The 23,176-nt window shown below is 34.3% G+C and overlaps 1 protein-coding gene across 1 annotated transcript in view; it reads left to right on the top strand.

The window, feature by feature from the left end:
* Window positions 1–23,176, top strand: part of LOC149481832 (atrial natriuretic peptide receptor 1) — a 49,128-nt gene that overhangs the window by 16,047 nt on the left and 9,905 nt on the right. Inside the window, exons 3-13 of the mRNA XM_089705287.1 lie at window positions 6,997–7,162; window positions 12,984–13,067; window positions 13,563–13,725; window positions 17,079–17,198; window positions 18,026–18,135; window positions 19,433–19,621; window positions 20,218–20,353; window positions 20,624–20,715; window positions 21,115–21,256; window positions 22,271–22,355; window positions 22,529–22,655. Of these exons, the coding sequence (XP_089561413.1) occupies window positions 6,997–7,162; window positions 12,984–13,067; window positions 13,563–13,725; window positions 17,079–17,198; window positions 18,026–18,135; window positions 19,433–19,621; window positions 20,218–20,353; window positions 20,624–20,715; window positions 21,115–21,256; window positions 22,271–22,355; window positions 22,529–22,655 (1,414 nt within the window). The remainder of the gene's footprint in view (window positions 1–6,996; window positions 7,163–12,983; window positions 13,068–13,562; window positions 13,726–17,078; window positions 17,199–18,025; window positions 18,136–19,432; window positions 19,622–20,217; window positions 20,354–20,623; window positions 20,716–21,114; window positions 21,257–22,270; window positions 22,356–22,528; window positions 22,656–23,176) is intronic.

Below are 23,176 nucleotides of genomic sequence, written 5' to 3'. Positions count from 1 at the left end.
TGTGGCGTAATGCCACGCGAAAGAATGTCAGCGGGATTTTCAATACCAGAAACATGGTAGAAATTATCTGATGGGATGTTATACACGTCTGTGGGAGCAACGAAGCCCATCATGTCCCACAGGCGGGCGGTAATTGACAAGATGGAGTGCTTAGGGCACATCACATCGGCGGGAGCGGTAATTTTAAAATAAAAACAATCATGAACAGTAGACCAATGCAGACAAAATAATTTATGTTGCACGGTCTTATCAAACTCCACCGCGGAGGGTAAAAGTTTGTGCGAAGCGGGAAGATTATCTAACACATTTTTACTATTACTATTCCATTTAACTAGATCCCACTGAGCTCCCTTAAACAAATCGATGAGCGGCTGCGACGCGGAAACTGCTTCACATTCCGTGGGAATAGAGAAGGCGATATCATCCATATACAACGAGGAAGACGCAATGCCACTCGCGAGCGGATATTTCGCGCCGTCATCTTCTACGAGCTGTCTTACCGTGCGCAGTGCATGATAAGGACTAGACTTGATGCCGAAGCAAACTCGATTAAATTGATAAAGAAGCAGCGGATCCTGCGGGCTGAAACGATATAAAAAACATTGAAAACGACGATCAAACTCACGCACGAATATCTGCAGAAACTGTTGGCGGCAATCGGCGGTCATGGCAATCGCGTGGAGACGAAAACCTAAAATTATTGTAAACAAATTGCCTTGTAAATTCGGCCCAACATGCAGAAGGTCATTCAACGAACGCTGGCTTCCAGAAGTTGGCATGCTAGCATCTAAAACCATGCGCAGCTTAGTCGACGATTTATCCTCGCGCAGAACAGCGTGATGCGGTATAATATAAATAGGTGTAGGGTCACGCGGATCATACGGAGGCGCGGGTGAAATATAATTTCTCGTTAGATAATCTTTTATGACGTCATCATATGCCAACCTTAATTTAGGTGAAGCCTGTAGCTTTCTTTCGAGGCACATGAAACGCTTGCGGGCAATATTTAAATGAGTCACCGAAAGTGGAGAAATCATCCTTCAATGGAAGCGAAACGATATATCTGCCACTCACGGGGTCGCGGGTTGTAGTTAATTTATGATATTCTTCACATTCAACATCATCGGGATGTTGAACGGGCGGTGCGGTAGGAAGCTCCTCGAGCTCCCAGAAACGCCTGACTAATGAGTCAATAGCGGCGGTCTCTTGAACGTGACAACACGTCAAGGGCGGTTTATGTATGTTAGGTATGGTGGGTACTGAACCCATTATTACATAGCCTAACACCGTGCGCAATGCAGCGGGCGCCGACGAGTCACGAGATGCATGAACTACGTCGGGGAGAAGCAGATGAGGGAACAGAGAAGCACCGATTAATAAATCGATTTTATTTGGCGTACCAAAACTCTCATCTGCGAGCGGTAAATGCGAAATATTCGATAAGGCAGAAGTGTCTATAACAGCGGTAGGTAATAAATCCGTAACATGATCAACAACTAGCGGTGAAATATTAAAAGATATGTTGTTGTCAAGACGCGAATAAAATTTTATATTTACGGAATTACTATTTATAATTTTTTCTGAACCACCGAACCCCTTAATAATAGTACGTTCGGTTTTCTGCGGTTTAACACCTAAACGTTCACAACATTCATTCGTAATGAAGTGACTTTGTGAAGCGGAATCTAAAAGCGCGCGAATAACAAGCCGTTCGCCTTTACAATTATAAGATACGACTTCAGCGGTTGATAATAAAATAGTATGTTGTTTATTCGCGGGCGCGTTGCATTGAAATGCGTTATCAGTATCAGCTGTATAGCTAGCGGTACATAGCGCAATGTCGGAGCGGACGCACTCGCCCGACGGCTGTGACGGCGCAGGCAACGGCGGTGTGCTGCGCGGCGGGGGGTGAGACGCAGGCGCGGGAATGGAAGATTCGCGTTTCAAATGTAACATCGTATGATGTTTTAATTTACAAATGCGACAATTAAAATTCGACGAACAACTAGAAACTCGATGTTTTATACTGAGACAATTTATACACGCGTTTCTATCCTTTACGTATTTCAAACGTTCCTGCGGACTCATTTTATGAAAACTTGAACATTTAAATAAATGTTGATGCGTAATATTTGTACAAAGACAACTATAAGCGGAATCAGCGGTTGTTACGTAAGACTGATACGTCTTAGGCGGTGCGGAAGAAGTATTATTTGAACTGCGGTTATAATTATTATACTTTCGAGGCGGTTTATTTATTCCCGAATTTGTGGAAGGATGAATGCGTTCTAATACCTTCGCACGAGTTTGAATAAATTGAACTAAGTTATCAAAAGTAGGCATTTCACTACCAAACTTAGTCTCGAAAGCGCGAACAGTATCTGAATCTAACTTCTTCAACGCGATATGAACAATCATTAAATCTGTAATATTATCTAACTTTATATTCTGTAAGGCGCGCACTGCGCTAATAAAGTTATCAGTAAATAAATCAAAGTTTGTTGCGGACGGAGAAAGCAAAGGTTTAAAATCAAACATTTGATTTAAATACGCGGAAACCAACATACGTTTATCATCATATTTATCTTTTAAAGTTTGTAAAATTAAATTATAATTTTCAGCGGAGGGGGTTATACCAGCTATAACAGTTGTGGCCTTCCCCGTTAATTTACCTAGTAAATAATATAAACGCTCGGCATCTGTAAGGCCGGGATTGTTATGAACAATTGATTCAAAATTCGAAAGAAACAGCGGAAATGAGCGAATATCACCCGAAAATGGTACTAATTCGATAGGCGGTAATTTAGGCCTATTTTTATGCAAATTATTAATATCTCCGTGTGACGGACTTGGTTGCGAATATTGCGATTTAATTCTTTTAATCCTGCTATATAAAGACTCGAATGCAACGAGGCTTTTATAATCAGGTTTCGCGGCGGGAATTAATGATAATAAGCGAGTATTGTATTCGTCTAAACACTGTTTATAATCATCGCGTAATGATTCTACCTGCGCGGACTCGTCAAGGAAACTTTCCATAAGCGCAGCGTTGTTATGAACGTTCAAAGACAAATCATAAATTCTTTGCACCATTTCGAATATAATTTCGCGTTTAGCTAATAACATGGATAACTGCGAATCATTTATATCTTCCGAATCATTAACATCCGAAGCGTCACTATCAGGTAACTTAGTCATTTTCTTAGGCGGCATTTTTATTAACAAAAGTATATATTCAAACTGAGAATGTTACAATGCAAGTTACAATAACAAGTAATACGACTAAATAAAGTAGGTCAGCGACGCAAGCGTAATATGAACCGAGTATGAATTTTCAATATGGTCGGATTATAACAGCGGATCGCGGAATGACCTAGATAACGTTATAAATTTCGAGCGCGGGTAGCGGATAAATAAATATGATGAAATATGTTCGATTTATAAATGATTTTAGCGTTATAACTGCGGATAAACAATATGAATATAGTTTTAATTAACTATTTTAATAATAATATACGCGTAACTTAATGTTACGGGCGGAATAAAATATATTTTAAGCAAAAAATAATAGATGACGCAATGTCGATCTATGCGGTATATTATAGTTATTTCACAATGAATGTACTATTAAATCGCTTATTAGGGCCTACAATGAGTATCCTAATAAGGGCGGGTTTAAAATATATTTTATATGAATAGTAGAAGACGCATTGTCGTTCTATTATATGCGGTATATTAAATAGTATTTCGCATTGAAGATACTACTAATCGCTTATTAGGTCCTACACAATGAGTATCCTAATAAGGGCGGTGGAATCATCAGGTATTATCCTGCTCGAAGTGACCACTCAATGGTTACTATCCGGGTCGAAGGTACCACTCAATGGTCGCGCCAATATAAAAATATACGTAAATATATTCTCGATATGAAAGTGGACTGTATTCAGATCTACGTGGTGTTAGCAAAGAGGGATAGACAGGATACACACGGCACGTACCTCGTCGGAGGGAGTAGCGTCCAGAACACACGCGCCGCCACGCGGTCAGGGTCCTCCAGCTCGCGGCGGGCAAGAACGGCGTCCAGTCCCACACTCCACACAAACACACACGCGGCGGTGAGCGCGACCAAGGGGCCGGGGCACGGGATACCCCGGTGGTGTTACAAGAGCACAATGCCTGATGATCTAGAGAGCCTCGTGGAAGCTCTCCGGCGGTGGCCGAGTCCCGAACCTCGCGAAGGAACGGAGCGAACCCGACTGACTGCAGCGACACGAACGTCGCGTTCACGTCTTACTGGACGTGTCACGTGGTTAGTGACCACGCGATGATTGGTTGTGCTCGTATGTAGGGAAGGATGAAGGAACACACCACACAAATAATAAACGTTTAATTTCTACATTTACTATTTTAATTATATTGGCGTTACCAATAGGTATACTACATAGTCTTCTATGACTTAAAAGTCTAATTATGGTGCAATTTAATAAAAGTGGAGTACGAAGACGGTTCAAGTTCTGTAGTGATTTATGTTGAACTTAAAGGCTGATTAACATAATAACCAAATTATACTGACAGATTTAATTTAAGTTTTTTTTTTAAGGGTAAAGATTATTTGCTAGATGTAAGATATAAGCGATCTCTATGTAATCTATGATACTTACGCACTGAGAACAAAGATTTTAAAAATATTAAATTAAGTGATAATTAAAGCTGTGATTATTGTAGTGTTGTTATGATTAAGGTTAAACTTAAAAGGCTGATTAATTAGGTATATAAAGTTTTCTTATATAAAGTTTCTATTCTTAGTATTGTTGAACCTAGAACGCCACAATGTTTTAAGTGTACCTACACATGGCAAAACAATTAGCTTGATCGCCACATTAATAAATGTGTATTGTACAATAACGTACAAGAAATTTTTGTTTTTTATACTTCTTTTAAATAAACACAATGATAATTAAAAAAAACATTATTTTTTATTCTAAGAAAATAATACCCTTAGTTCAGGTATTCAGTTCTTAGTCACTCCTTCAAAAATGTATAAGCCTACTATTTCTTTTTTGATGTTCAAAGGTGGATAGATTATCATATCGCTGTATATGTATATCACATCGGTGAATAAATTTATCATATCGGTGTACAGAAAAGATAATCGGTGCCGGATTGTCACATCGGTGGAAACCAGAATTCAAACTGAATTTTCTCCATAGTCTTAAAAGATACGTTGATGGTTACCAATAAGGGAGTATTTAGTATCCTAAATATTACATTAAACATGAAAAAAATAAAAAATATATATAAATGAAAAAGTTCACCGATATGATAAGAAAAATGGCATTTGTTGAAATTCACCCTTATCATACACAGTCGAGTAAATAATCTTCAATTTGTAAAAGTTTCATAACAAAGGTCTTTCATGCACAAACTAAAGTTTTTTGAAACATAAATTTCTTTTAACTAACTTTGTGATCAAATTTAAATTATAATCATTTGTTAACAAAAAAATGAAAAATATTCATCCGCCTTCCAATTGTCAGAACTAAACAAATGGCTGACTAACCAGCTTTCAAATAAAAAAAAAATATTATAATTTAAACTATTCCAGAGTTCTAATAAACAAAAAATAAACAAAAATAACAAGCAAAAACACAGATCCGTGATCCCTCCTCCTTTTTTTTGAAGTCGGTTGAAAATGAATTTTCGCATCCAACCGAGAGGTAAACTCATAAAAAGGTAAAGGTTTCCTGTCTCGCTATTTTGAAGTATTAAATAACATCATCTTTCAACGCCATTTACGAAGATAACATCGCGGCTTCATAAAGTGTTCCAATATCTTATTATTCTAGCCACGTCGAGGTTTAGGAGTCATTTTATAAGATACATTATGGTATAAGCAATGGATTTTAACACCTGAAAAATGTGATATTGTTGACTGATATTACCTAAGCCCATACAGCTTATTGAGTATTGTGGCTGGTTACGTAGATATTCGACCGATATGTTACTAAGGGCTGATTTTTCAATCCTTGGTTAAAACTTAGGTATTCGTCGAATAATGTATAAAACTACCATTTTAAAAAAGTATTCTAATTGCCCGTATTTGACAGTTTACGTGACATTTTAATATTATCGTGTAATACTTTATTGGACGGATAAGTTTTATCCAAGCATTGAAAAATCGGCCCTTAGTCACTTTAACAGAGGATTAATTAAATATAATGCCATTATCTATAGCACGGTATTTAGGTAACAACTGTTTTAACTTTTAATTAGGTGACTGACAGGTTAAATAGTTCAAATTTGCTTATTTTTGAAAAGCCCTCTAAAATTGAGGTACAATGACGTAGGTACATTATAAATAAACAAGGTTGGAGGTGCGGGTTTGATTACTTTATACGCGCAGAGCGCCCCTTATATCCTCATTTCTCATCTGCTTAGAATTCACTTATATATGTACATAAATCTGAAAACTATTCCTTCCTTTTTAATACACTCAGGAAACCTCCTGTAAGTTTTGTTTGTTGCGCATTGACCTGGGAAATCGTATTATATAAGAAGTGTATTTTTAGACTAAGTTTTTTGACCTTTTATATACAAAAATCTAACAGCGATAAATATATTTCGTATTATGTTCCTAATCGTAATCTCTATCCCTACTAATAAAGTAAATGTAAATGGAAGTTTTAGTTGTTAGGTACACTTTCTCGCCAAAGCTACTTAAATGATTTGAATGTATTAAGTTACAAAGATAGTTAGGAACCCGAAAAATAATATCCCGAAAATCCCACGGGAGCGTTAACTATGCGGATAAAAACACGGTACTTACTGACTTTTCTTTGACTAGGCTACGAAGCCGAGCGCGGAAAGCTAGTTACAAATAAAAGGGTAAGAATTTATGAATCAACATTGCAAGAGGCAATACAGATCTGTTTTCAAATTTTCCACTCACACAGACCTTGAAAGAACAATATTCTATTTCCTCATATTTCCCATTAGCTACCCGTCGTGTTCGGGCGCGATAGCCCCAGGGCTGGCCGCTGACATGCACTTCAAGGACGACGTGATCGCCTTCATTGGGCCGGCGTGTGCGTTCGCGCTGGAACCTGTGGCTAGGCTGGCGGCTTATTGGAACACACCTATTATTACTGGGATGGGAGATCAGGTAAGTTTTTTTCTTTAAGAATATTTTTTTAACTAAAAAAGGAGCAGCCACTAGGCGACTTACTTTCTGGAAGCTCGTCGCCACTCGCCGCCTATGATCGTTCGAATTGCCAGGAACTTTACGAACGTTATGTTCGCCCTTCAGAAATTAGTAATGCTATGAAACTAGGTAGGTAATTGAAGGTAAAAAAAGGTAGTAATAGTTCTATTTCCCTGAAAACATGTAAATTCATGTAAATAATAAACATATTTAGATTTGATTTAAAGTTTCCAAGTAATAACAGAATTTGTATCTGTTGTATGCTTTTTAGGGTTCCGTAGCCAAAATGGCAAAAACGGAACCCTTATAGTTTCGTCATGTCCGTCTGTCCGTCTGTCCGTCTGTCCGTCTGTCACAGCCGATTTACTCGGAAACTATAAGTACTACAGTGATGAAATTTGATGGGAATATGTGTTGTATGAACCGCTACAAAAATATGACACTAAATAGTAAAAAAAAGAATTGGGGGTGGGGCCCCCCATACATGTAACTGAGGGATGAAATTTTTTTTTTCGATGTACATACCCGTGTGGGGTATCAATGGAAAGGTCTTTTAAAATGATATAAAGTTTTCTAAAAAACATTTTTCTTAAAGTGAACGGTTTTTGAGATATCAGCTCTCAAAGTCGTAAAAAGTATGTCCCCCCCCCTCTATTTTTATAACTACGGGGTATAAAATTCTAAAAAAAATAGAGGTGATGCATGCTAATTAACTCTTTCAACGATTTTTGGTTTGATCAAAGTATCTCTTATAGTTTTTGAGATAGGTTGATTTAACTGTAATTTATTATATTTGCTGCTACGGAACCCTTTGTGCGCGAGCCCGACTCGCACTTGGCCGGTTTTTAGACTTGTAGGTAGTAGAGTAAAATTAACATGATACATGATACGTTGTCAATCTCATTATCTGAAGTCGTTCATTATGCGATTCAACCTAGCTGAGCTAAGCTTCCTATTAACCTTGGCCATCAGGATAACGAACATCTTGATTAAAACTTCAATGTCAAGCACGCGATCTTAATGAGGGTTTTAAAGTTAGTTCTTATAGCCATGTTACTAGTTCACCGTAATGAGATAGCTATTAGGAGATTTTTTCTGAGTAATAAAATATGTAACGCACAAAACCAATTTAGATACATATAGGATATATCTAGACATGTTTACGAAAGAAAATGAGAATTTTCCGGCAGGTAACTTGGTAAAATAAACTTTGTGATAAATGTTTCTGGGTAGTATATTATGTATCGTTATTTTGCGAAAAGAAAAGCTACGTACTTTTCCTTTAGTTTTCACACTTTTAGATCATAAAATCTAAACAAGGAAGTTATTTACCTTTTTGCAGTGAAAGTTGTAATTGCTTCGTCAAAACTTTTAGACATAAAGGTTCGCAAAGGACATTTTTTTCTTATTTGTTAAAATTTTGAAGAAATAATCTGATTTGGCGTAGAACAATATTATGATAAACATAAAATATTAAAGTTTCTACAGAATATAAATACCTATCTAATTAATATTTTGCAAAGTTACCTACATATGTATATGCAGAATTCATTTAGATTTAATCTTTTACATAACTACCAAGTACCAATCGACTTCGTGAGCTTAGACAAACAAATGATTTATTATTTTAACAAAGCTTTATTTTTTTTTGCAAAATTTTAAATTGCTGTACAAGGCAGGTGGACATCTTGACAAGATAGATACATCCAATTACGTGTAATTACGTCATGAATAAAGTATAAGTGTACCCTGAGGAGAGGTCTGTTAGATTAATGAACTCTTGCTCTGACTTTTTACTAATCATGTATTTGATTAAAGAGAGAGATTAAATGAAACTTTGCTTCAGTGTAAGAAAGCTTCAGATTAACTTAATTATACTTACAGGTGAAGTTATCCCCTAGAGGGAAGAGCAGTAATTATTTTTCCCAATTCAATTACCATGCTAAACTTATTTGTTTTAAAAACATTTTCCATACATAATACAGTTAGATACTTTTTTTAGTATTTTTACAGTCAATTACAAAAGAAAAGTGGATAAAACTGTTGAAATATTAGTGGGTATAACTGTTTATTTTGATACTGTATATAATAAAATTAAAACACATATTTATTTGTTTTTCATATTGTTCATCTATATTCTTCGATTTTCATTCATAATTATTTGCTAATGTATTCTTTAAAAAATCGAATAAATGTTTATCCTATAACGAAAGGTTAACACGTGTCGTCTCGTAACAGAATTACAGAACATTGGTGTCAATTTTCTCCCTCCGTTCGTTGATTCGTCTGCTGTAATTGTACGAGGATTAAATGATTATTAAACGATTCGAAATGTAAATAATGGTAGGATAACTAAATCTCGAGCTGAATGTTTGTCGTGATTGTGATTGAATTTTGATAGGAGAATATGAAGTTATTAATAAAGAGTAGTTTATACGTTTGCTTTAAAGAACGTCTATAACATATTCCGTTTGGAATTTTGAGATTATAAGCATTTTGATGCGTATTTTTGTGTTGATTGTACAATGATAAACTACATTTTTACCTAATTGGAAATTTCTTGGAGTATTTTGTTGGAATTTGTTGGCTTTGAACGGATTCAATTTTAATATGAACAAGCATTTAGATCCCTTTTTGTATTCGGGACCTATTTTCTATATAAAAGCTTTTATACGCAGTCTAATATTGAGAGTAATTTTGAAGAGGGTATCTATAATATCAATTAATTAATGTTCAATTTGGAAGTTTAAAAGGTTAATGGAAAATATATCAAAAAAACCAGACAGATTTTATATATTTAGGAGGTTTTCAAAGAAGATTAAATTCATAAACGATAAATTATTAAAATAAACAATAATAATATGTGTGATCTCTGTGGTGTGATCTATACATTATAGGTACAAGCACAGGTACAAGTTTTCTCAAAAGTTTTAATCGGTTCATGTATCTATAACAACAAAACACAACTTGTATTCCAATGGGCCAAACCTACCCTGTTATGTTATTATAATAAACAGAAATAGGGAAAATTTCTCAGGAAAAGGTTAATATTTGCGCACAAAGAAGTCTCAATTTATTTTATGGAACACTGGCCGTTACCAGCCCAGCATTTGTTATAACTGACACCCTCTTTGTTTCATTTATTTGTTCCGCTAATAATAATTAAATGATTAACATGGCTATAAAAATTCTTCTTCTGTTTGTAGGTTGTCATTTATTGCTGTGTATTTAAGGACGAAGTGGATCATCTCTAAAGTTGTACTTAGGTATAATTTTATTATTTGTTTAAAAATATCTATACCTAGGCAAAAAAAAATCAAAATGTATGGAACACTAAATATAAGTAGAGTTGCAATTTAATTGTTGGATAGAAATAAATCAAAGACTTTGTGCTTTGTCTTAAAGCACTGACTACTTTTTAAAGCAGGTCATCTGAATCGCTATAAATTATAACTTTAGTAAGAAGTATTTAAACAAAATACACGTACTTTCCTGCTATTTAAGCTGAGCAATGTATCATAAAAGTTCCGACATCTTTGGATCTAATTGGGTTACTATATAGGTTAAACGTTAACGAGAAGTTTTGGCAGGAGGTAACGAGTCAAACAATAATAATTAATGAAGTACGAGTTACTAATTACTAGCGGTTTGCCGTTTCATTTGGGTTTGATTCCGTTTTCATGAAAATTGGTTATTATTAGAACGTTATTTGTACCTTGCGGTTATAGTGTGTCGTTTACGTAACTATTGATTATTTTCTCACTTTGTTTACCCAAATAATAGGAGATATATTTCTTTAGTAATTTAAGTATCAGCTTTTTACAGAAACATTATTACTTCATTGTGTTTATTTAAGAAATAGTAACTCAAAATCCTTGAATTAATCACAGTCAGCAGAATAGTATTAATCATTATTATCAAGACAGATTCATCTTAATGAAACTATAGGTTGAATCAAACTATTTAATATAAATTATATTATCTGTGTGTTTTGTTATAAAATAATCCACATAGCTAAGGAAAAAAGAACATAGAAACTGTGTTTGCGTGAGTTACTAACTTACGATACGTCATAAACATATTAATACAAAACACCTTTCATCCCCAATCGTGTACTTTCTAGAAGAGTTATCAACATACACTCAAGAGTTAAATAATACTGTTTTCCAATACCAAGAGCTTTCATCTTCTAAAGCAAACACATAAATCGGTCCATTTCACAAGTGCTGAGGTGCAACGTATGGTCAAGGGTACAAACTACAAACAAATCAGTGTGAAAGCGCGAGGGGCGCGAGGAATGTCGGCCCTCTGCGAACTTGGCATTGAGGTGCCGTAATGGGATTGAATTGTAATGTAATGAGGTGATACTATCGGATGGGGTTGCGATTCATTCCACATTGATTGTTGCCAACTCGTATTTTTAGAAACGGGATCAGAATGTCCTTTAAATTCCTGTTGAAAGGACGTTTCTCGGTAAATAGAGTTATGAGAAAAACTTATTGAATCTATTGGTAGGGATCGCGGTACGTAAAGCTCTTAGGTATATTATTTTCTTGGGATATAATTCTTTTCATATTTAGCCCTTTTTTGCTCTTATATTTTTACGTAATTACTTTTAATGTCCGACGCAAAAAGCGAAGTGATATTATATAATGAAAAGAAATGTTCAAACGAAAACAATTTTAATTTCACAAAGCAAAGAAATTTCAATTAGTACGCTGTTGCTATGCTTTCCCTTTTCCGTAACGATTGGGATTTAATTTTACTTTTAAGTGGATAAATAGGTTAAAATTACTCAAGAAAAATGCCGTAACAAGTAACAAGTGATTCAAAGAATTCAGAGTCAAAGAAACAATGGATTTCTTAAGACTTCACTGTTTTATATACTTACCTAGTCTTAACAAATGTTTTGACCGTGACCTACGCTGGTCTTAGATGTGGCCTGTGGGTGGCTTATACAATTGATGACGTGCTACCAAGCCAATATAACAACAAGTAAATTTAAATACGCATTTAAAGATCTCACAAAAAATAAATTGAAAGGCCGTTTCTGTGAGGCCGTGTGTGTGTGTACTTTTATGGTTTCGAAATCGTTTTGAAGTTCGACTTTTATATTCTCAGTATCGGGTGTAGGGTGCCTATCTGTATTCAAATTTTCCCGGTATTGTTTCGCATTGAATTGACTTGAGCAAATATTTGATATCTGCTTTATAAATATTTTCTAATAATTATTATTTAGCTTTACTTTAAACATGGATATTTTTTTAATATATAAATATATATAATAGTCTTTCTAAAGATTAAATTATACTCAAAGGTGGTGATAATACTTGAGAGGAGGTAAGGGCAAGCTACTCTGTCATTACGATATTCTGAATTGTGCCTCCAAACGGTACGCGTAGCCTTATAACCTTTCGAGAACAAAAGTTGAGTCTCTCGACACAAGGATCAAAGCAAATATGTATGATTTCTCATTGTGCTCTTGTTCAAGATCAGAATATATTTGTGGTTTGACTTTCCTAAGTTCTTATTATTAAAGTCGTAATATTTGAAGTGTATTTTTATTTGTTTAACGTAAGTAGGTAGTTTAGTCTCGTTAAGTTTATCAGTACCATATTGCTTCGTAGAACTAAGCTGCACTTACCTACAGGTTAATTTAAATATATTTTATTGTGAAAAGTAAATAAAGTACCTACAAAGTTAAACTCTTAGGAAATTTTGCAGACAGGTAGAGTACATAAGCCGGTATGTGATTAGCTTATAACTTTTCTTATTGTCGTAGCCCCCCTCTGAAGGCGAACTCGCAGCTCCAGCAAGTGTGGTCAGTCGAATGCATAGATTACGGAATCTTCGTAAAGGAACCAGAGTAAGTACATTAATTATAATTTATTAGAATTACAATAAAACTACTATGTATTTTTTAATTTGTATTTTTTAATTAAATTATTATGGAATTATAATTAGAACGGACGGTCTAATACAATTAACTTTTCAGTTCGTATTGCCTTAGAGAGTTATTAAGTTGTGTTTATTAATCACTCACGCTATCCAATGTGGACTCACATGTGGATTATTGTGAGTCGTGTGCATGGTATGATCACGTGTTTAGACTCGAATGCAGTTCGACTTTAAATTGCGTTATAAATTTCTTATAAAGATAATAATGTTTTGTAGCTTTAAAAGCGTCGATAAGGAAAATAATTAAGGTTAAAGTGAAAGGAAAAATTTTTCAGCAAATTTTTTAACAACTACTACATCTACATTCTATTTTGATGACACCTTTGCAAATTGTTGATTATTATCGTAGGAGTATTTTTTGGGAAAAAAAATATAATTCAAATATTTTTATGTTTATTGTTAGCCCCAGACGTTATTCAACGATAAGGGCAAGTACCCCACACTGACTCGCATGTCCTACTGCCAATGCCGACTGCCTCGTGTCTTTACCAGCGTGTTTGAGCGGTTCGGTTGGGCCCATGTCGCCTTGCTGCTGGATAAATCTGACCTCTTCTCGTTAACTGTTGGTAAGTTTGAAATAAAAAATATATTATTCTACATTTCTGCGATAAATTTTAAAACAATACCTACCGCCAATAATTTATTCTATATTTCTGGCACAAATTTGAAAAACTAGAAAATTGTCTGTGGACAGAATAAAAAAGAATTGATAATACCTAACGCTAGTTATATAATAAATGGCTAACTAGCTGCGCCACGCGCTTTTAGCCGCTTTGCTCAGTCTAAACTTGATGATTTACAGCCCCTCTTCGACAAATAGGCGATAATATTGTAAGTTTTTTTTTAATCCGACCCATACTTCTTTCGATTAGCGCGTTCAACCAAACAAACTCTTCAGCTTTATAATTCTAGTGTAGATTCCTTGAAAACCTATATGAATAATTGAATCTAAGGTATGTTAAACGTTTTAAAGTGTGTAATGAAAACATTAAGACTCTTTAACATGAGAAAATTTCCATTTTAAGATGATTACTATGCTAAGTGCAGTTCTATTTGCGGAATTGCATTTCATACCACCACGATATCATATTTGTAGATATTATATACGTATTTAGCTGCAATACTTTATTATACGCATACCTACATATTTATTTATCGACGAATATTTCAAAATATAGTATTCATATTTAAAAGAAAAACAAAATAGTATTCATATACTTATTCAATATTCAATCATAAAAATCAATATAAAACTATTTATTATAGCGTAATTTGATTAACTAATCATTTTGCAAGTTGTTTATTGCCATCATAATAGACAAGCGATAAATCTATTGAAACAACAGACGATAATTGAGTGTAGGGAATCCCTATTTACCTAAGACACAGTCTAAGATAAATAAAAGGGAATATAACGAATAGAGCTGGTAGACTTTGAAACAATAGAGTTTATAAAAGCAGAATAAAAATTCAAAGACTTTACACGTGTTCTGTATAATTCACAAGTGTCCCTCGCTGGGACTGTAGAGCGTTATGATATTTTATACTCTGTCAATGTATTTTACACAATTTATTTGATACCTTGTAGCAATACACAATATTAAGTGAGGCTAATATTACATGACTATTTTTTGCTTACTAGCGAAAGTTTTCAATTAATATTTATATAGCTAACCTAATCATGTTATAAATTATACATTCATATTGTTTTAACGTAGGTATTAGCATGAATATCTAATTATCAAACTAACTGAGAATGTATTTACATATTTCACATGGTTTTCAATAGTCAAGACTTATTGGTAAGACATCGATACATCCATTCTCGTAATTGCGATTCGTTTGTTTGCTACAAAAGCTGATTATATATTTGCAAGTCACGGTTATATTATTAGTATGAATTTCGGAGTTAACTTAGATTTATTTGTCTAGTGATTTAGCTCTTGTATAATCAGAGCTATTGAGGACGCATATAAAAATTACATCGTTATATTTGGGATATGGCTAGGTAATAATAACAACATAAGTTTTAATAATTACAAAATTTCGCGTAAATTCGTTGATTGGTTATAGCAGCATATTTTCGCCTTTCTGAACGTGAATGGAGCGAAGTAAACACAACCCTTCCTCGTCCTTTAAACAATGCTCTATCTCGATTCTGTATATCATTTTAGGGCAACCTGAATAAATCATGCATGCTTCCCTACAGGTCACCTGTACCTACATACTATAGAAAATACTCTGAATAATTAGAACAAATATTTATATTTCTTTAACATATGTGTAATATGTATGTACATACGAGTACATGTATGTACATAAATTAATGTAGGGTCAACCGGGGCAAATGCAACTATGGGGCTATGGCAACTAGTTATCATAACTAATTTATTAGAGTTGTTGTAATATATCGCCACCTATGATTCAATAACTCAACGACTAATAAATCTTACAAGTAATAGATGGTGCCACTACGATGAAAACTATTTGATTGATAGGCCATTTTGTCAAACCGCTATTTTGAAGTTGGTGTGCGTAAAAACAGGTGTCGAGTTTTACAGACAAAAAAATTGTTTAGGAGTGATTTTTTGCAGGTGTTTTTGATTGGACACGATTATCACAAGCCGTTAAGCATATTTCATTTATATTTTTAATGCATTAGTTGACTCTATTTTGTGTTATTGATGCAGTTACAATTGCCTCATGAAAATTTCACTGTGGGGCTATTGCAACTGTGAGGATAGTTACAATAGCCCCTTATATTTTTGTATGAAACTAAAAACACTAGTGATGTGACAGTGTCGATATTTTTATTATGTATCCTTCTTGGTAGTCAAAATATACTTTCTTTATGATTAATTAAAGAAGAACCATCGATTATTTCTTCGATATTATACCCAGAGACGGGCTCATAAGTAAAATTAAAATTAGATAAAGCGTGGTTAAAGACTATAAGTAACTAAAAACGATAGGTAGGATAGTTCTGTGATTGTTCAAGTAATTTTTAGTTAACGGTTGATTAACTAATAAACGTATTTTGTTTGGTTTACGTTTTTAACAATATTTAACACAAAGAATATTATTTGTTCTGACCAAAAACTAAAATTGACTTAGTAGGTAGTACACTGTAATTTTTTTTTGTTGCGATTTAAAGTGGTAAATCAAAGTAGGTACATGAGATTTTCCTCTAAATAATGCGGCGCCATCTACGATCGCAACGTTATTGTATAGATAACGTTATTGTATATATATATAGAATAATAAAAATATATCGATGAATAAGTTTTTTGCATTCCCCACACTAATTCTCTAACAAATAGTTGCATTTGCCCCACATTTAGAAAAATAAGATTTTTCCTGAAAACTCGTCCTTGCTACACGGTAATCCAGTTCAAAATCCTATGAATAACATGAAATCTCATAAATATATTCTATATTCGTAGTTTTATATGAAATAGAAGAAGAGCTATGGCAGTTAGTTGCATTTACCCCCAACTAGGGGTTAATGTAACTTTTTCTACCAATTTTAGGAAATATTCTCACTACCAGTTATTTATAAGACTACTGTATTGCTTGATTGGTTTAAAATAATCTTGAATAAATACAAAAAACAATAAATGGTTCAAATAAATGACCAAATATAAAAGGAGATAACTGCAACCGATCAAACTTGAAACTTGTTATTTTTTAGTTGCATTTGCCCCGGTTGACCCTATAGCAATGTTAATCTTATATATAAAATTCTCGTGTCACAATTTTAGTCTGCATACTCCTCCGAAACCGGGTGGACCGATTCTCATGAAATTTTCTGTGCATATCGGGTAAGTCTGAGAATCGGCCAACATCTTTTTTTCATATGTACCACGGGCGAAGCCGGGGCGGACCGCTAGTAATGATATAAATGAGTTGATATTTTTAGGTAAAAGCCTAGAATGGGGCTTACGTAAAGAAGGTGTTTTGAAAGCTGTGAGGGAGTTAGATGGGAATGAACGTGAGTCCTGCGAGGCTTTACTTCGAGATGTCAGCATGTATGCACGAGGTAAGCCTTCGTTATATTAAAATTAATTAATAGTAATATATTATTTATATATTTAATATATATTATAATTTGAACTTATGTACTTACTAGCTTGCCGCGCGGTTTCACCCGCATTACTCCGCTCATGTTGGTCTTAGCATGATGATATAGCCTATATTACTCGTGGATAATGTAGCTTTCGAATGGTGAAAGAATTTTTAAAATCGGTCCAGTAGTTTATGAGCCTATTCATTACAATCAAACAAACAAAGTTTTCCTCTTTATAATATTAGTGTAGATAATGTTTCCATTCTTATAATGTATTTTAATTTTTTACATCATTGGGTTATATTAGATGGGTCTCATATTTTGTTAGCAGCTTCTCTTTTAAGTAGACACATATCTTATCGACGTTATTCCATCAATCACTGTCCATTTGGTTAGAGGCTTTTCTTAATAAAAAATTCTTAATATCTTATCCATTATATTAATAACATAACATTAATAATAACTTCACAGACAAAATAAAAGTTTTCGGTAATGTATAATAATAATCATATAGAATTGCGGTTAATTTCAAATGGTGGGCAGAATCTATTGGGATCGGGATGGCCCGGCTTTAGACAAAAAGATGAATAAGTCCATAAGTTTATATGTATTTGATTGACCTTGTTCAGTAAAAAACTAATATTATGCCGTCTTCGTTTAAACTAACATTCAATTAAACAAACCTACAATGCAATCTCTATTTTAAAAACCAAAACACAACAAAAAATTCTACGTATATATTCGTACCGGAGCTTTAAAAGCAACAAAAACGTACAAATAATTTTATCTCATTTGTGCAGTGGTGATACTCAGCGTGCGGGGCTCGCTGGTGCGCGAGTTCCTGCTCGCCGCGCACTCGCTCGGCATGACGAGGGGAGACTGGGCCTTCTTGGATGTTGAGATATTTCAGGTGGGTTGAGATTGGAAGAGATTTTTTGTCGAGAAAATTGTATATTATTGGAAATAATAAAGTGTATTTATACAAAATGACATTTTATATCATAAACAAATGGGTCACCTTTTTCTCTCTAACTACTGCTTTAAGTTAATATTTATTGTATATAGCTATCAGTCAACTTCTGTTCTAAGAACTAATGTGCCTATAATAATAAAATTTCAATAAAAATAATCCAGTTCCAGGAAGGAGAATTTTTAGTTAGTTAAACCCCACTTACATAAATTAATTGTCGAAGCTTCCTTGTTTCTTTCATTTTTGTTTTTAATTTCGATAACTCTTGAGTTAAAGCGTGGGTGAGTTCAATTGCAATTATATTATCTTTCATTCATAAAATTGTTTACTCATTATGTTCCGTAATCTGTTCTAAAGACTATAGAGCACGGTTGTAGTGCTACAACTCGATAATTCTGTAGCACATTTGGCTCTACGAGAAAGTGTAATTTATAATATCACTCACGTGTGCGGTATTAAATTATGTAATTGGTAGGTAATACAGGTATATTTATTACTTTAATCAATCAGGATCTATTGTACCACTCTTTCCCGTATATCAAATTACATTTTGGAGTAAAAATTCGTATAAAATTTTGTAACCCGCATGCTACGAACAAGTTTAGAAGAAAAGATCGCTGATTTTGTCTTAAGCAGAATTAATTATAAGAAAAAATGTCGATATGCGATAGCATTATAATTGTAGATTTTTACTTGCTCGTGACTGTGATCACTTATGACTTCGAAACGTTATAATAATGTATAATTTGCGTTCCAACCGCGTTAAGAAGTCATCAATTTCTATGTATATTGGAGTATTTCCTGCACTGGTGTACTATAAAACGAAATTCATTCAGGGTGGTTATTGGGGCGAGACGGGCTGGGCGGCAGGTGACGAACGAGACGCTGCCGTCCGCGTGGCCTACGAAGCGTTGCTACGCGTATCGCTCAAGCTGCCCAATGACCGCTCGTGTTGTTAACACTAGGATAATGAATAAATAACGTTTAAAAACTGTACTATATCTTATATATAAAAATGAATCGCAAAATGTGTTGGTAAGCGCATAACTCGAGAACGGCTGAACCGATTTCGATAATTCTTTTTTTATTATATTCCTTGAAGTACGAGGATGGTTCTTATGTAGAGAAAACGTAAATATGTACCACGGGCGAAGCCGGGGCGGACCGCTAGTTTGTAATAAACTGTAATTATGTCGTTAATTATTATATTTTAATTAATATAGCTTTTTTTATCTAGGGTGGGTATTGGGGCGAGACGGGCTGGGCGGCAGGTGATGAACGAGACGCTGCCGCCCGCGCGGCCTACGAAGCGTTGCTACGCGTATCGCTCAAGCTGCCCACTGGTGACCGCTTCGACGAGTTCGCGGACACCGTGCGAAGTATGGCAAGACAGCACTATAATTATACGTTCTCGGATGGGGAAGAGGTTTGTGTATTATTAGTGGAGAGTAGGATAGTGTAAATAAACTAAAAAAAAACTTTATATTATTTGTGGATATGACTATGTTGTGTTTTTTTCAACTTTCTGTAGCAATCATTAGAAAAAAAATCGTATTAATGTTTTTTTAATAATATTTTTTTAAATATTGTTAAATTATGATTGTTGTTGTCTCAGTTACTACGTTCAGTTAAAGCTCAAAATCTGTTTATTTCTTAAAATTAGTTTATGAAATTAGTGCTACGAAAGTAGAAAAAGTATATTGTAGAATCTAAAAATATTATAGAGAAATTTCTAAACAAAAAAAATTGGTTGTCTGTAAAGTCGGTTTACTGACGATAGTTGAACGTGACAACGTCCGATTGTGCTTCTTTGTCGCTCGTTCCGCGTTCTCGCTTGCACTTCAAGCCTTACATGGAACGCCTCAGAGCGAGGTAACGCCGCATGAGTCATGTTTTTTCGTGCGTGCAGCCGGCTCTATCGAATTATAAGACGTTGTCACGTCAATAAATCATTATTTTTTACATTACAACAAACATCACTCACTACGTCACATCTTGATTATATTAAAAATCCCCATAAAGGTGAACTTCTTTATCGGCGCGTTCTACGACGGCGTGTACTTACTGGGCATGGCGCTCAACGAGACGCTCACTGAGGGGGGGGACATCCGCGACGGGAGGAATATTACTAGACGCATGTGGGGACGGGACTTTCATGGTGTGTCAATGTTATTTACGTTCAAATTATTATTTGGCATGTTCATGTACAAACTGAAACACCATAAATCTTTTCAATCAATCAATTATAATATTAACTTTTACATGTGGAAATTGGAAAATAGGATTAGTGACAGTAATATTTTAATTTTAAGACCTTTCAAATGTGTTACATAAGTAAAAACGGATTTAATTTATGCATTCACATTTAGGAATCATTCAATTTTTTATTTTATTTAAATTTTTGAAATAAAATTAAATATTAATACAGGTATAACTGGACATGTTCGGATTGACGCAGTCGGCGATCGAGACGCTGATTATGCAATACTCGACTTGGATCCTGTTACTGGCAAGTTTGAGGTAAGTAAATAATTCGTGTAATGTCTGACGAAGAGCGAGGTGTTCTACCACAAATATTTAAATGCATAAAAGGATGTCTCAATGACTGGAAGAAATGTAAACACAATTGTTACGTTATAAATATTTTTGATTCGATTTTGAATATTTAAATACGTATAAATTACACAATATTTATTTACGTGTTCATTAGCATCCAATATCTTTTAATTTTTAAAATTACACAAGCACGTGTAATACATTGATGATGGGATGTGGTTAATCTATAGTTTACGGTAAAAACTTAGTTATATTTTCATCATGTTTGTAGCATATCAGGTTTTTTATAATTAATAAGCAGACGTTAACGACGGATACTTGTAAGATTTTCGCAAAGTGTCCAACGGCTACATAACATGGCAGGTGGTGGCGTTCTACCACGGTCTGAACATGAGCTACAAGCCCGTAGCGGGCAAGGCGATCCACTGGCCGGGCGGCCGCCGCGCCCCGCCGCTCGACAAACCGCGCTGTGGCTTCCTTGGGACTGACCCTATTTGTCAGGGAGGTATGTGTATACTTAGATGCTAATATTTTTGAAGTGATAACTTCTTTAGCGGCGTTGAGAACTTTTTCTGTAATGGGTATAAAATCTTAAACTCGCATCAGGACACGTGACCTGATCGAAAAAGCGTAAGACGGATACCATTCCAAAACATCAAACATGCTCAACGTTAATAATCAAGTTTTCACTTCTGCCGGCACTCCCGGAGTGCAACCCGTCTTCTTTTTTTACAGCAGAGAATATGTTTTTGAAATATAGAACTATAACAGCAAATTTGTCTACGTAATTAAGTTCTACGAGAGTGCTACGAATTCTAGAATGCAGAATTTGGAACAAAAAATCAGTTAAAGAATGTTCATATTTCTCATAATTCATATTTCAATTGAAGAATATGCTTTCTTCAGAAATATTCCATATCACATCCAACTGAGAAAAAATCTATTAGAATTCGAAAATAATAAATATAAAAAAGAATAGATCATTTTTCTTCGAAAAGGTATATTAGTATTCAATGTGGTTTTTCTGAAGGTACTTAGGTACTTTTACAATATAGTTACAACCCGGAGTCAAAATTTCGGAGAACTATTATTTATTACAATTCTTGCACTTACAATTCAACAGCAATGTAGCGCTTTATGTTCGTGCTCTACGAAAATGCTACGAAGCTACGAGATTACACGTCATGTCATAATTTCTTGTTACTTGTTCTTGTGTCGTGTAAAGTTGCCGTTTTTTGTTATAATCCGTGGAGTTGTAATTGTTGAAATAAAATGTTTTGACAGCATTTTGTCCGCCATTTTATTCTTTAGATGCTATGATGATATTCGGTCATGTAACTTTTATTTCTACACATTGAACATTTACTAACATTGAAGTCTGATCTTTGTTTCAACTACATGAACATTAATGAATTGAAATGAAATGAATTTAGGAATTTCATTTCTAAGATTGAAATATTTATACCACATACTAACATATTCTTTAATTACTTAACTTTATTTCTTACACGCTGCTCAGAAGCGCAAACAGTAATATTATACTGTTTCATTGGGCTTGCTGTGTTTTTTACAATCGCAGTAACAGCCTCTTGTTTTGCATACAAGTAAGTATTTTTCGAATAAAAAGACGTACTATGTAAGTAGAAGAATGGAACATTCAACATTTTTATAGCTCTTATACGTAAATGTAGATGATGTAGAGAAATAATTAATCGATATTTTTTTTAATTTCTATAAAAGAGGATGAGTTAATGGTTCTTAAATTGTTTTTGTATAGATTAGTGAAAATAGATGCAGAATTAAACAATACAGCGTGGCGTGTGAGGCCCGAAGAGGTGCTCGTAGAAGTGGCTACGGGGCTCGGAGCTAGTCCAGCTCTACATAGTATTAATGAAGTTCTTAAGGTAAGTAATTAAAACTACATGGGAAATATTTCTTTAGCAGGTGTTCGAGCTTCTTTAATTGCTTCTATAATTAAATTCCCAGTAAAAGGACATGATAATATTCCTTCTGGGAAATGGGTAATTGCTTTAGTTATTTAATTGTACACATAATTTCCTCGATACGAAGGTTAGAAAAAATATAGAAATAAAGTTCCATTCAATCAATTAATTGGATAGCATCGTTAAAGCGATTGTATGAAATGAATGAAGTTAATTTAATTTAACACTGGCTAAGTGCATTGTGTTTTATTGTTTGTTCCTCGTACCAATTACAAGGAGCCTTCGGGTAATTGAAATGAAAAGTAATTCAATTATTTTGATATCAAGTATTAACCTTTGTGTGAGGAAGAATCGTGCTGGCTTTCTTATCAGCTTAAAATACAAAATTAAATATGAACGTATCACTTTAACACATCCCTTTTTTGTACTGTATTTAACATCTACTTATCTAATAATTTATTTCTTTCAAATTCCCACTTTCC

The sequence above is a fragment of the Colias philodice genome, chromosome 16 (assembly GCF_061535455.1).
Source record: "Colias philodice isolate Cphi_HAF_F1 chromosome 16, ilColPhil1 Martin Lab GWU primary, whole genome shotgun sequence".
NCBI lineage: Eukaryota > Metazoa > Arthropoda > Insecta > Lepidoptera > Pieridae > Colias > Colias philodice.
Note: the sequence above shows the minus strand (reverse complement) of the source record. Positions and strands in the feature narration are given on the sequence as shown.